A 16,109-nucleotide genomic window follows, 5' to 3' on the forward strand; every position below is an offset into this window, starting at 1 on the left:
ATTACCACGATTTAATAAGTAAAAATTAAAAATAATAAAATTATACTGACGAAGAATTAAAAATGTATCATAATAAGATATAGGAAAATCTAGAATTTGAACTGATATATTTCGTTACATAGTACAAAAATTATGCTATATCCCACCGTTGAAGAAAATGAAGTCTTAAAAACGCTTTTGAATTATTAAGAAGGTAGAAACCTTTAATTATTTCTGTGGTAAAATTTTAATTTTCTTAAATTTATAAAAAGGTTTACCCTAGATTTTACTGTAGGTTATATTAATCATTTTTTTGTGTGTAATTTGTATGAATCTATCCATGCTGCTAAGTCATCTTCATCGAGAGATTAATATCGTACTACAATATTTTGAAAACTAGCACATCGTTATTATAAGAAACTATAAAAATAAAATTAGTGTGCTAAAAGAGGTATGAGGCAGGTTAGCCCCCCACGCCGCTACAGTATCAAATCATTGCAACTAAAATGTATATAGCATCAGAAAACAAGAAACAAAACTCTTTGAACTTGTCCACTTAGATGCAGGCTTGCAGCATAGGCTGCACAAGATTTATTGAGGCACAGTGGCTGCAAAGCTATACGAGAATAATACGTGTCAATATCGTTCGTTATTCATCGTATCCTCGATAGAATATGCGATATAGTCGTCAACGAGGATGATTCCCAAAACTGCCTTATTTCCCTATCGTGGTAGCGGAGGCGCTGCTAAATATATAATATATATCATACACAGTGTTATATAATACTTACAGATACTATTATTTTATAATCATTATTATTTAAATTCATTATTTTAGAATGTAGGCAGGGCAGGTGAATTTGTACTATTCTTAGCAGGATTCAGTTGGCGTTGACACATATTTTTTTAAGACAACTGTAAAATACTAGAGTATTATACTTAAAAGTTATACTATTCATTTAATATAGTCAGTCTGTTATACAATATTATACAATATATATTAAGATTGTACATTAAAAATGATTTTAAAATTCTCAACGGAAGATGATAAGTGTTTTTTTTCGGAAAAGAGACTGGTCGAAAATAATTGCTAAATAATTATTTCGCTCCTCTCATATACATGCAGCAATCCAGAATTATTTTGTTATTATGCATTAACGAAAACTGCAACAGTTATTGTAGTTGGTTCACCCCAAAACAGCCAATGATTAGCTAATCAGGGTTTAATGTAAAACATAAAAATAATTTCTACTATAGGCATGCTATTAATTTATTGTTACTGTCCAAATAAATGATTTCTTGAAATAAATAACACATACAATAAACTTAAATAGCTTCCCCCACTAAACTTAAGAGTTAAAAATATAAATGCATAAAAAAAGTATAATTTCATCGAGATTATGGATAATTTAATTCAATATTTTTTTTTTAACAGATTACATTTTAAACATTATCTAATAATACTTGAACACTTTTATTAACCCTCCAATAATAATAATAATATTAATATAATGTTTTTTATATCAATCAATTTAGTTAAATGAAAATCCTATGGAGTGATTGTATAGCAAAACAAAACTATTCCAATTGAATGTCTCACTTATCGCCGGAAACCGGTTAAATCATTATCATCTTGAAAGCTTTTAATTTTTGAGTGGCGTTTTGTCATGACAAATAAATTCAACAAAACAACATGGCGTTTGAAACATATACTTACCGAAGTTTGAAAAAGAACCCTTGTAAAGTCTGTTTTGTTTTGAATACTCGAAAAACCCCATGATTTCTGATGATTAAAATCAAGAATGGACATAATTTTATGCTATATGAAATAAGAACAATGTATACATTTATTATAGATATTTTTTTTTTCATTAAGATGATATAATACACCAGTCCGGCAGTTTCATAGATTAAAAAAATATATAAAACTACTTAAATATGTTAAAACATATGCTAGAAACCAAACATAGAAGTTAAATTGTTTAATAAGTACCTATAGGTTTGATGAAACGAATTATTATAAAACATAACAAGAACAAAACATAAAATAAAATATGCTGGTAGATAATAAATATTCAGAATATTAGTTATAACCCAAAAAATTAAGTATTAAATATTTATTCATTACATTTGTATAAAATGTATACATCAGTAGTCAATAGTCATCATACGTATTTATATATAGCTTTTATTTGTATTAATAAATACAGGCACGTCATGTATTATTCGATTACAATACAATGTGGCGTTAATACATTATTAAGTACTCAACGTTTCATACGTATTTTGGCACATTATATATACAATATGAAGAATGGACATACATATTAAAATTGAAAACATGTCCAAAGTATCATGAAACATCCTATAATTTACAATACATGACTAAATTTTCATTTTAAAACTAATAATTTAAATTTAAAACAATATGCAGTAAGCCTTATCTAAATATTTGTATACATAACTATATGCATATAATATAAGTATATTATTGAAATAAAAATAAATGAATTCGCATAAAAACATATTAAAAAAAACTAAAATACCCGATACACACATTTTTTTAGCAAATATATTATATATATTTATGTTCATGAATAGGTTAAAAAAAATATTTTTGTCCCCAAATGGTTTTTGATTCTTTTTTTCAAGAAACCTGCTCCCCTATATACGTTTAGTTACAAATTTATTTAAGATGGCATTTATTTGAATGGTTTGTTTTACAGTGTTTACAAGTTTAATTCGTTGTTGCATTATTCAAAAAAATATTTTACCCAATATGAATTGGTCAAAGTCAATCAATTGTTTCTGATAATTATATACGAGAAAAAATGATCTTATGATTCACTTAAATAAATCGATCTTAAACAATTGTAGGATAAGGCTCTATCAATTCAATAGTTGATTTTTTTTAATCTTGACAATATAGGTAATAACAATGACACAACATTAATTAAATATGTCGCATTACTTAACACCATTTTTATATACAAATTAAACATAGAATTTGTTCGACCTATCTTTTCTTAACATGTATATTACGACATCACAACAAAATAATGTGTACACGTTTTTGAACTAGACCGGAGATAATCGAAATTAATACCAAAAATATTAACAATGATAGAGTGCCCACCCACATAAATTTAAGTGACTATATATTGTAATATCAATTAAATCAACTAAATTGTCTATAAATACCAACATAACAATCAAAATTATTGTCATAAAATATTACTATTAGCCCCTTATATAGCCTCTTTAGCATAGCGGTAGATTACGGACATTATGCAACCAATTACTGTAAGTATGGGATTTATTATGTGGACCATGATGTGTGATGTATCACGTTACGAAAACTAGTCTGTCCGCTCTATTTAAGCAGCTGTAGGTTACACTATAAAGGGATCGTTTTTATAAACAGGGAAAGTGTTTGAGTTTTCGTATAATACTTTCAAATATAATATTATACACAAAACAATAAACAAATATTATGCGACAGCGTTATAAACGTATAGAAAATTAAATAGGAAATCACTTTCTCCACCCATTATCGATAAAATTAAAAAATATATGTAATTGTGTTTCATATACGTAGAAACAGTACATACAAAATGCAACAGCTATCATTAGGAATACCACATAATATGTTTCATAGTAAGACTATATTATGGTTACATTTTAAGTCTCAACATTATTTTTAAATGATAGTAGTATACAAGTATAAAAAGATAATATTTAAAATAACTTGAAAAAATCCTAAAAATCTATTACCTGTTAAGGTACACGAAATCTTAGTGAAGGGTTCAAGTTAAAATGGTCAATCAGCTTAAATTCTGGAAGTTGGTATCTACATTATAGTACCATACTAATCGAATTAAATTTTTTTACGTTGAGTTAACACAAAACTAGCCATCATTCGTATGTAAACGCACAGTAACGTACTTACTGCTGAAATGTTTAGTAAGTACCTACTATACCTATATACAAGCGGTAAAACGGTACAGAAAATTGTATTTATGATCGAACTTTCAAGGAATTTACGAAAATTATAACTGTAAAAATTAAAAGTTGACTATAATTCAATATTACTTAACTTACTTAGGTTCTATGAGTATTAAATATTATTTAATAATTATTGAAAAACAAATGACAATAAAAGTCATTTTATATTTTAAAAAAAAAAAGGTTAAATTCCTAATTAATTTTATAAGCATTATAATTATTTTACACAAACACAAATAGCCATAGGTACATTAATTTTTAAATGCAATAAGACAAGAAGAAAGTTTTTAAACTTTAAAATCTAACCAGAATTATTTCAGAGAAGATTAATCTTCAAAATTATTAGTTAGGTTGGTTTTTGAACCATTAATGATGATGTACACTATTTGATAGGATATCTGATAATCTTAAATGGAGTAACATAATCGCAAACAGAAATAAGTATTCATAACACATCTAAATATTAAATATAATTTTTATTTGAGTTTAAGTAGGTGACAAAACCATATAACTACAAAAATGTTTTGTATACAAAATCTACATTCTACATTATAATATAAAGACGATTTCGGCATAATCATAGTTATATATTATACAACCTCGAATAAGTTATTATTTGATCTTACATCAGTTACATCTTACACGGCAGTACAAAATTCTTCAAACAGGTAGCATAATATCAGATATAATATATTTTATTATCGGTACCTACATGCTGATCCTGCACGGCGTTGCCTGTGACAAATTAATGTCCGTGGATTTACCCCTTCTTAAACTCCGTAAATGTAAACTACATATATTTTTAACACCCACAGATATTTGTTTTGGCCAAATATAAAATGAAATTCTAAGATTATATCCAATCATAATAACTATTTTATCGTCGATAACCAACAACAATATATAAATAAAAAAATTATGGTTTTTCGACTTTTCGCGAATCAACTGTATTCAACATTTATGTGTTGGAATATAAAAATAAGTAATAAAAAATGGACAATGACATTACAGATATTGGTAAATCTCGAGATGAATCTTATGTCGAAAATTGGTGGAAACTGCACTGGATTCGCATACGGGTCATCTCTTTTATAAATTTGGTTTTAAATAGATTATTTAAATATACTACAACTTATAGTTGACCCTGGGTGTCGTTGCCCGTAACAAATTAAACAATGCCAGTGTATTTAACTAGTCTTAAATTTCGACAAATGTAAACTACACATACTTTTAACACAGTAATTTAAGTTGTTTTAGCCAAATATAAAATACAGATCTAAAATTGATTAATAGCTATTTTATTTTCTATAACAAATAGCAACCCTATAAAACCAAAAAAATATTAGTTTTTCATGAGTCTACAAATTCCTGTGTAAGCCACTCTTTAAAATTCAAGATTTAAAAAATTGGCTCCTATTTGCACATCCTTGATATAGCCTATATAGGATTACCTGAGTACCAAATTTGAGAACCAATAGTGCGATAGATTTGGCTGTGAATTACTTACACATATACAATACACATATTACCTTTTATTAATATAATATATATATATGCATAATATGGGTGAATATACGGTTAATTAATTAATGTTCATAATAAATGGATGATACTGTGAATTTAAAATAGGTATACAATTTCTATACTAGTATATTATCATTATTAGTGTATATAATTTATAATCTTACATGAAGTACATTTAGCATAATCTGAGAACTGGACTGTCAGTCTGTGTGCAACAGTGCAACGTTTATTTTACAATAATATAGTTAATAATGTTAGATAGCTAAAAAACGTACGAGTACAATGTTTACAACATACGAGTTAATAAATAAAAAAAAACCCTTAGAGATGGCTAATTACTAAATTATCATAGTGATTTCGTAAACATTAATACAAATCATGTATATTACATTTTATTATTTAAGTTTTTAAAAAACATTATAGAAAATATAACATAAATTCATAATTTCAGAAAAAGTAAAATTACAATATTGTGTAATAGAATAAAATGTAAAATAAATCAAAATTACCACCACGATATTAATTGTTTGACATTAAAATATTAAGGAACACTGAATTAAAGTTTACCGAAAGAAAATAAAAACCTAAGACCTGAACTATGTATAAGTTATTAGCTTAGAATTTAAAAAAAACAGTTTCTCATTAACGTTTTATTCAAATGGCTTTGCATAAATATTTCAGAGAGAACGACATTCCAAACAACACGTCAACCTTCTTTTTTAATTATACGAAAACATACGCACATATGTATCTATTCTCTAATTTGTATAAAAAAAATACAGTTATATATATATAAACACTAAAACACGTGCATATGCATTAAGATACGATCAAAATTAAAGCTGGCAAAATGTATAGGTATAGATTGTATAGTAAAATGGTTATGGAAGTACGTTTTAAACCGGTATCGAAGGCCACACTTTATGATAAAAAAAATTATGTCATCGCGAAGAGTACCTGCAAATTACTAGACGTATATACTATTTATAGGTATAATATGATAATATAATATAATTATAATAATAAATGAGATAAAAAGATACACCATCACGATCGGAACCATGCAAATGGGTTGTATCCGGTATCTCGGTACTTTTCAATATGTTTTATAATTCCATTAAATAAAAGTATTGGATTCCGTCTTTGAATATATAGGTATATACATTATATACTACGTTTATTTATACTTAAATTTTTTTAAAGCTTTTTAATGTAAAAATACTAAGGTATGTATATTAAAAAAACAATTTAAGTCTAAAAACAATGAAACTTATTATTAATAATAGTGTACTTGTGATTTATGATTATATGGGAGCGCTAATCAGTCAATATTACATAATACTATATATTAAATTTGTATAGTGTCGGTTGGACGTCATACACTGTGCCAGCCCCCCTGGGAGCAAGCACACCTTCCGAAATGTCGAACGTACCTCAGGACCGGCAGTGTCCACTGAAGGTTTCCTGGGCGGTGGTGGACGGTTGTTTTTTTGGACGGCGTTTAGCCAAGCTTTGACTCGCCTGTTATTGCTGGCGTTCCGTTTGTACGTCAACCGGCCACCGTTGGCCACCGGCGGCTCTTGCTGGCCACCACTACCGCCGCGTACAGACGACGGTCGTCCGTCGTCACATAGTATCGTGGACCACGGGGACGGTGGATTGGCGGTTGCCGGTGGCGGCAAGACGTACAACATCATAGCACAACGCACCCGAAATTAACGCTAAGCGCAGTACGACAGCAAACGCGGCTACTCGTAAGTACGATACGTGTATAATATGACAACAATACGCCACACGACCACGAACTCAACACCCGGTCTGAAATCGGCCAGTTACGACGAACACCCGGGACAACGACGACGGATCCATCGCGGCGAACGGATTTATTGCTTTAAGAAATTCGATTAGAAAACGACTACACAAAAGGTTAAATGCGTTTACGGTGAACAATATTCGAAAAACGATCAAATCCGCACACGATCTATCACACACGCGCACGCCGCGATCACACGTGTCAAATCGGTGGGGATCAACGAACGAACGAAGCCAAACACGACGGCGGTCACGCAGACGACTGACTGATGCGTCGACGGCTACACTATGCGGACCCGCGAGTTCAGCTGGACGAGGCCGACGCCGCTTCCACCACCACCAATAATGCTTTGTCGTCAACACAAGGCGCGCGCTACGCGGAAATCGAGACGATGTTTCGATTATTGCTGAGTCCGATAGTGACACCTGAATGATATTTGATGTTTTTCCAGGCGGCCAGGCGAAATTTATCGAGCTTCAAAATTGATCATTTCGAATTGATTATTGTTTTTTGTTGTTGTTTAATTTTGTTGGGAAGCCTATAAGCGTTAACGCGCAGTTTATAATAGTATGATTATGGTGATCTCGTCTCGGGCCTCCACTATCTTTAACGGCCGTCGCGATTATCGCCAAGTGATTATAAATTATAATCCGGAAAATTGCTCATATTGACGCCGGGGGGGGGACAAAGAGCTAACGAATGAATCGATTTTTTTTTAATAAAACAAAGAAAAATAACAATAATAAGGAATAATCTTTATTGTGAGTCAAGTGAAATTGTAAAGTATCAAATTTTTAAAAATATAACACAATGGATAAGCATAAAAAGTATTAATTATAAACTATAGATACTGAATTTTACACGTATTATAAAAATAAGATAATGACCAAGTTTTTGAAAATTAGGTAATAAAAACCATGTTGATTAATCTTAATGTTTATGTATGATAAAATACTACACAATGATTTATAAAATTGTAAGCTGTTAAAAATGGTATAGACATCAAAATGTAAGTTCATACAAAGTAAGACCTAACTAAAGAAATTGCAAAAAAAGTTTTAAAACTTATAGAAGAAATGAAGATGAATAATAATGCTAAATACTAATCACAAATCTTAACTATAGAATACATATATACATGTAATAATAAATATTATGTTTGGAAAAAAATGTTAGTAGAGTAAACTTGATAATAATAATTTTACATCCTTGAGTATCTGAATCTTTATTTTCATAAAGTCTAAAAAAAGTAAAAACAACAAAATTGTTCTTGGTCTTAATATAAAGTTATTGTTATTGTTTTTAAGACTTCTAAATTCTAGACTCTTTTAGTTTAATCCCAAATTACCAAGAGTGTATTAATGTAATGTAATATGCGTATACCTAACAAACTATTTTAGTTTTTTTATTTAACAAAATAATTAATGGTATTTAATTAAGCTGGGTGTGCTTTTAAGAATTGTTCTTTCATAGAACCCACTCATGTGACCATAAGGTTAAGTGTTACAAATTTATCAGTTACTCGGTAGTAAAGTACCTATATTGTGAAAATGTATCAATTTCTTATTATGAGTAAATATACATACATATTTTTTATCTAACAAAATATAATACCCACTGACTTAATTCTTTAACAAAATATTAATACATTATTGTTTTATGAAAGGATATCAATTTACATATCATATAACAAATTCCATTTTTCTAAGGTTTAGATAAAACAAATGAAGGAATAAATGAACATAATACATTGACTTTGCACTTTAATATTCCAAAAATACTAACAAGTGTAATCTTGAATTAGGTACTAAAAGTCAAAATGGTATCATAGTATCAACCTCATAACAGCAACACAATGTCTCTGTAAAAATTTGTTGCAATGGTAGTCAATACAGTAAATCGTATTGCGTCTTGTATTAGAAGACTAGATTACAGGACCTGTCAGAGGGAGGGGTATAGACCTGAGGGTGTCAGATCTAGTATCTACACACCTTTTTACTTTTTTAGTGTATTCTTGCCTTATAGACCATAATACACTATATTAAACAGTATTAAGCTAAATTTAAATTACTTCTGCATTTTCAGGTTATTATTGCTTTAATATAATATACTATGGTAACTATGAGTTATCATCTAGTAAACACAACATAGATAGTAGATATACCAAAGTAAATCATGATACATGACGTTATGTTTTAATAATATAAATAGTTTTCATTTTATACCATATAATATTAAAATCAAAGTTAGTGGTTGAAGAAAAATATTTAAAAAATGTTCAATGAAACAAATTATTATACAATATAATAAATATTCAAAATAAAATATGCTGATAGATATTAAGTATTTGGAACAATATAAGTTATAACAAAAAAAAAAAATATAATATTTATTCATTCCATTTGTATAAAATGCATATTTCAGTAGTCACCATACATATTAATAGTAGGTATAATACCTACCTATTGTTTTATATTTCTTGAATATTTATAACAAAATATTTACTGATAATTAACATATAATTACAACAAAATACACACCAAATCAGTTACACTAGATGAATTCTAGTTGTTTAATTATTCTAGGTCAACTTTGTTTACGTACATACCTGTAACCTGTTACACTATAAATTATAAATTAATTTCTTTTTCATTCAACAACTTGTAATCACTTTAAAATATCCTTATATAATGAACAATATTATGATATTATATGAATCAAAATATAATAATCTATATAATAGGTACCTATATCTATACTTAGTTAAAACCTGCACGTAGTTTTTGTATTGAAGGAAACCCCGTCATTTTTTAAAAATAATTCAATTATTTTATTAAATAAAATTTATTTATTTATTTACAATTTTTCTAAATTACATGGTTATTAGAAATGCACATATGAAGTACATAGACTGACTAAACATAAACCCCTGACTGATTATTTATAAATCCAAATTCTGTTTTTATGTTAATTCTTGATGCTACAAAAAAAGTTAATAACAGATTCTAAAGAACTTTAAAGAAGATTAAAAAACCTAAACAAAGGTAGGTACTTAAGTATAAAAATATAACCAAGTAGAATTAAATTAAAATAAAAACTATATACATATAAATAGTTAATAATATAAAATAATATTTTCTCCCTTCATATATAATTATTAATAAATCACACTAAGTATTAGAGTTGATTACAATACTAAATTATTATAATAGTACTATTTATAATCAATGACATGTCAGCCTAAGGCTTTGTTAATCAGCTAAAAAGACTACATTGTATTTTTTAGAATAAAAAGAAAATTGTGTAAATAATCATATTGTAAATCAAAAAAATTAGATAAACTACAAGATAATAATTTTTAGTAAAATTCTATATCAAATCAATGAATAATTCAAATCTTAGGCAGAAAATAAAAGTCAACTTCGTGAGACAATAAAAATTCATTTTCGTAATTTTTGTTAACCCGTCAACAGACAAAACTATTCATTCGTAGTAGTTTTTTTACGGACAATATCTGTTGGTTGCTTTACTGTATCTATAATATCGTGTTGAACTGTATATTCGTATAATGTAAGGTACTCACCGAATTCTGTTGCAAAGTCCCTATAGTCGGAGACGTCTGTACGGCGGCTAAAGCCATACACGCCCGCTGTGGTCTTTGTTTTGTCCGACAATGGCGAAGATCAACAGACCGTAGACTAATTCTAAATTTTCGATGAAACTCGATGTAGGAGGACAACAAATTTGCCGTTGAAAATACAACACAAAAAACACAGAAGAAAAACTTATGTTAAAAACAAATAAGGTATCAAATATTACCAAACTCCTAATCAGGAAAACATGAGCGAAAAAGTACTGAAAAGATAACAGCCCGTGCTTACTGTGGTTGCGGTATCATCCATATTGTGGTTCAAATGTTACCGACGTAGTTATGGATCGCTTGGTAACGTCTTTTCGACCATACGTCATTAGTCCCCAATCAACTTGTACAGCAAATAATTACTTATTATTATTAGTTACCTAGTATTATTGTTATATTACGATATTATTAAATGTATTATACATTTGTAATACATTTATACATCTGTCATTTACCAATAGTCAATGACTCGCATTTTAAGAACGGACTAGAAGTAGATAATTTGTATGGCTACATTTTGATCAACATAAATAATAATATAAATATCAGATATGTACCTTAAGTATATACAGATTTGAGTAAAATATTTTTTTAAAGTATTTAGATTAAATATCTACTAATGTTTTTGAATACTTATGGAAGTTTTCCAAATATGTACTGGTGGTACTGCATGTATTTAATTTCAAGATTATTAATTAAGTGATTCAAACAATCGAACCTGGCCTAATCATCGATCCTATTATCCTAAATTATCAGAATGGTGATCAAGTGATTCGCAATGGTTTCTATAAGGTGACATAAAATAGATAAATTTTCGTTAAAAATAAAAATGGATACCTATGCTTGCTTTCTTATTATTTTCTTCACAATTATAATCTATTTTTTAGCCTATAAATAGTTTAACACGAGTCAAATATTTTTAAAATTTTATGGTGTATAGAATTTGCTAAAATAAATATTCAGGAGAAATGGCATGTAACTAGGTTAATTTTTTTAAGAGTTACGCCAAAACTCAAAATCGATTTTATCAAAAACCGGTTTCGCGTAAAAATATTCGTTCTTCCTTAAGTTTTTTTCTCATTGCTTTTAAAAACTACTGAAAATTATGACCTCCCGAATACACCATCTAGATTCACTTTTCCACCGGAAAAGATACTGATGTGGAAAATCGAAGCATTATAACGACTACTTATCGTGAACACAGATACAAAAAAAAATGTTAAAAACAAACACACATTGTAAAATCAATACATTCATCGTTCCGCTCAGGATCTAAAATATGCAATGTAGACTTATCGTTTTAAAGGATGTCAACTCACTATTTGTTTTCTTTCTATAACCCACTGCATTATTATAGAAAATTTACGTTTAGCAGAACCAACCCTGTGATATTACTTTTAATATTAGAGTGAATTCGCCTATTATCAAACTTTATGTTGAGAACATTATCTGTGTCCCCAAGTTGGATATTTTATTATATATGTTTTTATGTAAGTTATGAGAGTAATGAGAGCTTATAAATTGTGTAAAAGTTAAAATATCATAAAAAAACCAACATAGAGACGCAGGTAATGTCCTTAACTTAAAGTTTGATACTAAGTGAATTTACTCTAATATTAAAAATAATAACACAGGGTTGGCTCTGCTAAACATAAATTTGCTATGTTGCCCGTTTATCAGAAGAGAGAAAACAAAATATGGTGCGCTGGCATCCTTTTAACAATTTATAAGTAAAACAATAAATAAAAGAAAGATATTATAAATAATTATTTGGACAATTCAAATAAATTATTTACACGACAAAATAAAAACTTAATATCTATTTTATTCAAATATTTCAGAAAACAAATTATTTATAACATATAGACAATAGGCATATTATAGTATGTTGTACCTATAAGGCTATAACTGTGATTTATTTTCATGTAATGTTTAATGAACGAAATTTTAAAAAACAGCCGATGAAAATTTTTTTAATGAAAAACGTCATTCCCAAATTGAAATGTATTTTGTTTAAATCTATTTGTCTAAGACTGAATTATGTTTACGTTCTGAAGCTTATTCTTCAGGTTTTTGAAATTTCTAATTGCAAACTTGCATCCCTACATTATACGAGTAATACAAATAATACAATGTTAAATGAAAATCATATTATTCATAGTGTTCGTGATTTAAAAAAAAAAACTTATTAGGCCTTTAGTTAAATATTTCTAATGGGCGACGAATGTTCCAAGTTACTCGATATTGAATGTATACATTTTAAATAAGTGATTTTACAGAAAATTTTGGAAATAATGACAAGTCTACAGAATATTTTATATATTAAAGTATAGGTAATCAAGGTTTAGGAGGCATTTTTCCTAACTTCGAAATAATACTAATAACATTAACATACTGCTGTAGCGAAAGTATACTACATGTGAACGTTATTTTCCAGTATTAAAAAGGGTTAAGAGTTAAGACTAATTAACTCAGGTCGTGGACGCCTTGGAAATCTTTTTTAAAATAACATTTTATCTTAATACTACCCTGGCTATTAGTTATTAGTGTTGCGTGCAGCAGTTCGCAGAAATCAAAATTACATCACAATCACGTCTGACTACGTGAGTAAATGATGAGTAATAAACTATAAAAAATAGATGACTGGAGAGCATTTGAAGTTTCAACCTTTATAATATAAATTATAATTACATAAACAAAAACAAATATATTTCATAAGTTCTTGTGTTATCAATATCTACTACATAAATCACAAAACAATAAAAAAAAATAACTGTGTTAGGTATATAAATTAAAATAAAAAACTATAAATCTTGAATGGGATATTGAAAATATGAGGAAGAAAGGGAACCTTGGGCGTTTGATTGTGTCGAAATTAATTATTCCAAAATATTTTTTGATTAAAAATTCGTAGATTATCTAGCCATTTAGGACCTAATTATTTTAACTTAATGTCAATACATATTAAAAAAATGTATTTTTTCTAGGAATCTTAATCTTAAAATAACAAGTAATAAAAAAAATACAGTAATTATGTTATTTGAATAAAATTCATACAAATATTTTAAAAATATTTTTATTTTTCTTGGAATTACTTTTCATTTATTATTCTATTTTAATTTAAGTTTTGTATTGTTTAAGAGTAGTCATCTCGTACCTATAATTATAACCTTAGTATACATATAATAAATTGTATTAAATACCTATTATAGCTATTACTTATGTACAAAAGAAGGTAGATTATAGGTAGGCATTGTAATCATTTTGAAATTATGTCAAGTTATATTTTATACTTTGACACTTTGTCTAATTGTTGTAATAAATATATAAATGCATGACAACAATTGCCCATTTAGAGTTTCAATTATTAATAAAGTATATACTCGTATAAATGTATAATATGAATATTGAAGATTTTACACTCGAATATCTGATATCAGCATAATATAATATGGGTACTCTTTATGACTCCGGCAAACACTCATACTTAGAAATAACAAGTAGGTAACCCATGTTTGAAAGATGACTTAACCTTTGTTATCTGTTAAAAACCAGATTTTAGTGGTTAGTCATACACTCATACAGTAATATTATGTTGTTATTAAAATGGCGCAATACGTGCTTGACGATTTTTAAGGGGTTTGTTATAGGCAATTTGAAGGTTGGTAAGTAAAAACTTGAATATTCGACAAACTTATTATACCTATTACCTATAATATGACGAATGCAGAATATGAGTGTGAACAATTTTTATAAACAAAAAAATTAAAAGTATTATTCTTAATAACAGTTATAGAGAAGCGTATCGGAATCGAGTTTGAATATTGAATAATTGTGTATCCCTTCTGGTAATCTGTGAATAAAATATAGGTGGCATGTCTATACACTCTACCTTCACGTGTCACCAAGTGAATAATCAAGAAAACTTATAGACGACGGTGTTTCATCAGACCAAGAGTCAAGAAGTTTGCAAATTGCAATTATGCACATACAAAATAAGAACAAAAAAAAAACAGAATAAGAAATATGATTATGCCAGAGGCGAGGCGTCATTTCAATTTATTATTGTTATTAGTAATTTGTTGGTGCCAACATTTTTGCAGGCAATTTAAAATCATTACTAAGCCGGGGCACTCAGGGGCACTCATGGTAGAGAGGAGATCAAGGGGGTCTACCCCCTTTGTAGAATTTCAAAAACTGTAGAAGTACGATTGTAAACAGTAAAACTCTCCCGAGTCTATAATAACTTCGTTTATACATTATAATCGTGATTGTATCATTTTAATTTAATTTTTAGTTTATAATAATATGAACATACAATTTTTAAAACCGTATGTATCTTTGTACGTTTGAATTTTGTATAAAATAAATTTACGATCTGTACCTTGGCACAATAAGTGAATGCGATAAAGGAATAACATAATAAGGTTTTAAACATATCTAATCTAAACAATTAAGAAAGAAAAAATAGTACAGTAAGTTAAAATATTTAAATATACATGAATCGTTTGTGGAAAACAGCCACCTTTTACCTATTACAGACACTTTCATTTGGAAATATTGAATTACCCGAAGTAAAAAATAAAAATAATAATATTTCAAATCAATTTTAAATTAAATTAATTTTTAAAATAGTATGAATATGCTGATTTAAAAAAAAACTTAAAATGTCCATTCGTTGGTCAGTATAGATAGTCTGTTTTTGTGTGATATCATTTTAAAACAACTTAAGAGAATTTATCATACGTTCAACCATTAAATCAGTGAATTGAAAAATTATCATAAATTCTTAACTCACTTAAAAACTTGAATTATGGTAAAAAAAACCCCACATACAAACACAGACAATATTCTTACAGTCAAGTTTCGCAATAAGTCGAACTGTTTAGACGACGAAACGTTCTCTGCTGTTATCAACGTTTTCGTAGATTTGCTGTGTTACGCCCTTGGCTTGTTCGACAGTAAAAAAATGTCAAAACAATCACAGTTGACCTATTACAAGATGAAATTCTCTTATGTCGCAAGAATAACATGTCAATGGAAGCTGTACTTTGTAAGTAAAGTTAAAATAAAAGATATTATTTTTAATGTTTCTGAAAAAGCTACTGGAAAATCTTTGAAACCGGAATTAAGGTCACCTAAATTAAG

General features: G+C 27.9%; 1 protein-coding gene across 2 annotated transcripts in view; it reads right to left on the reverse strand.

Annotated features, from left to right (window-relative positions):
- The window catches only part of LOC111035989 (protein phosphatase Slingshot-like), a 67,832-nt gene extending 56,689 nt beyond the window's left edge, over positions 1 to 11,143 (reverse strand). The window contains exon 1 of one of the 2 annotated variants that reach the window (XM_022317851.1): positions 10,905 to 11,143. In XM_022317851.1, the coding sequence (XP_022173543.1) occupies positions 10,905 to 10,961 (57 nt within the window). In that variant the 5' untranslated portion in view covers positions 10,962 to 11,143. Of the gene's footprint in view, positions 1 to 6,941; positions 7,632 to 10,904 lie in introns of those variants that run through there. The other variant, XM_022317850.1, reaches the window with a different exon arrangement.
- Positions 11,144 to 16,109: the final 4,966 nt, after the last annotated feature.

The sequence above is a fragment of the Myzus persicae genome, unplaced genomic scaffold, assembly GCF_001856785.1.
Source record: "Myzus persicae strain clone G006 unplaced genomic scaffold, MPER_G0061.0, whole genome shotgun sequence".
Taxonomy (NCBI): Eukaryota; Metazoa; Arthropoda; class Insecta; order Hemiptera; family Aphididae; genus Myzus; species Myzus persicae.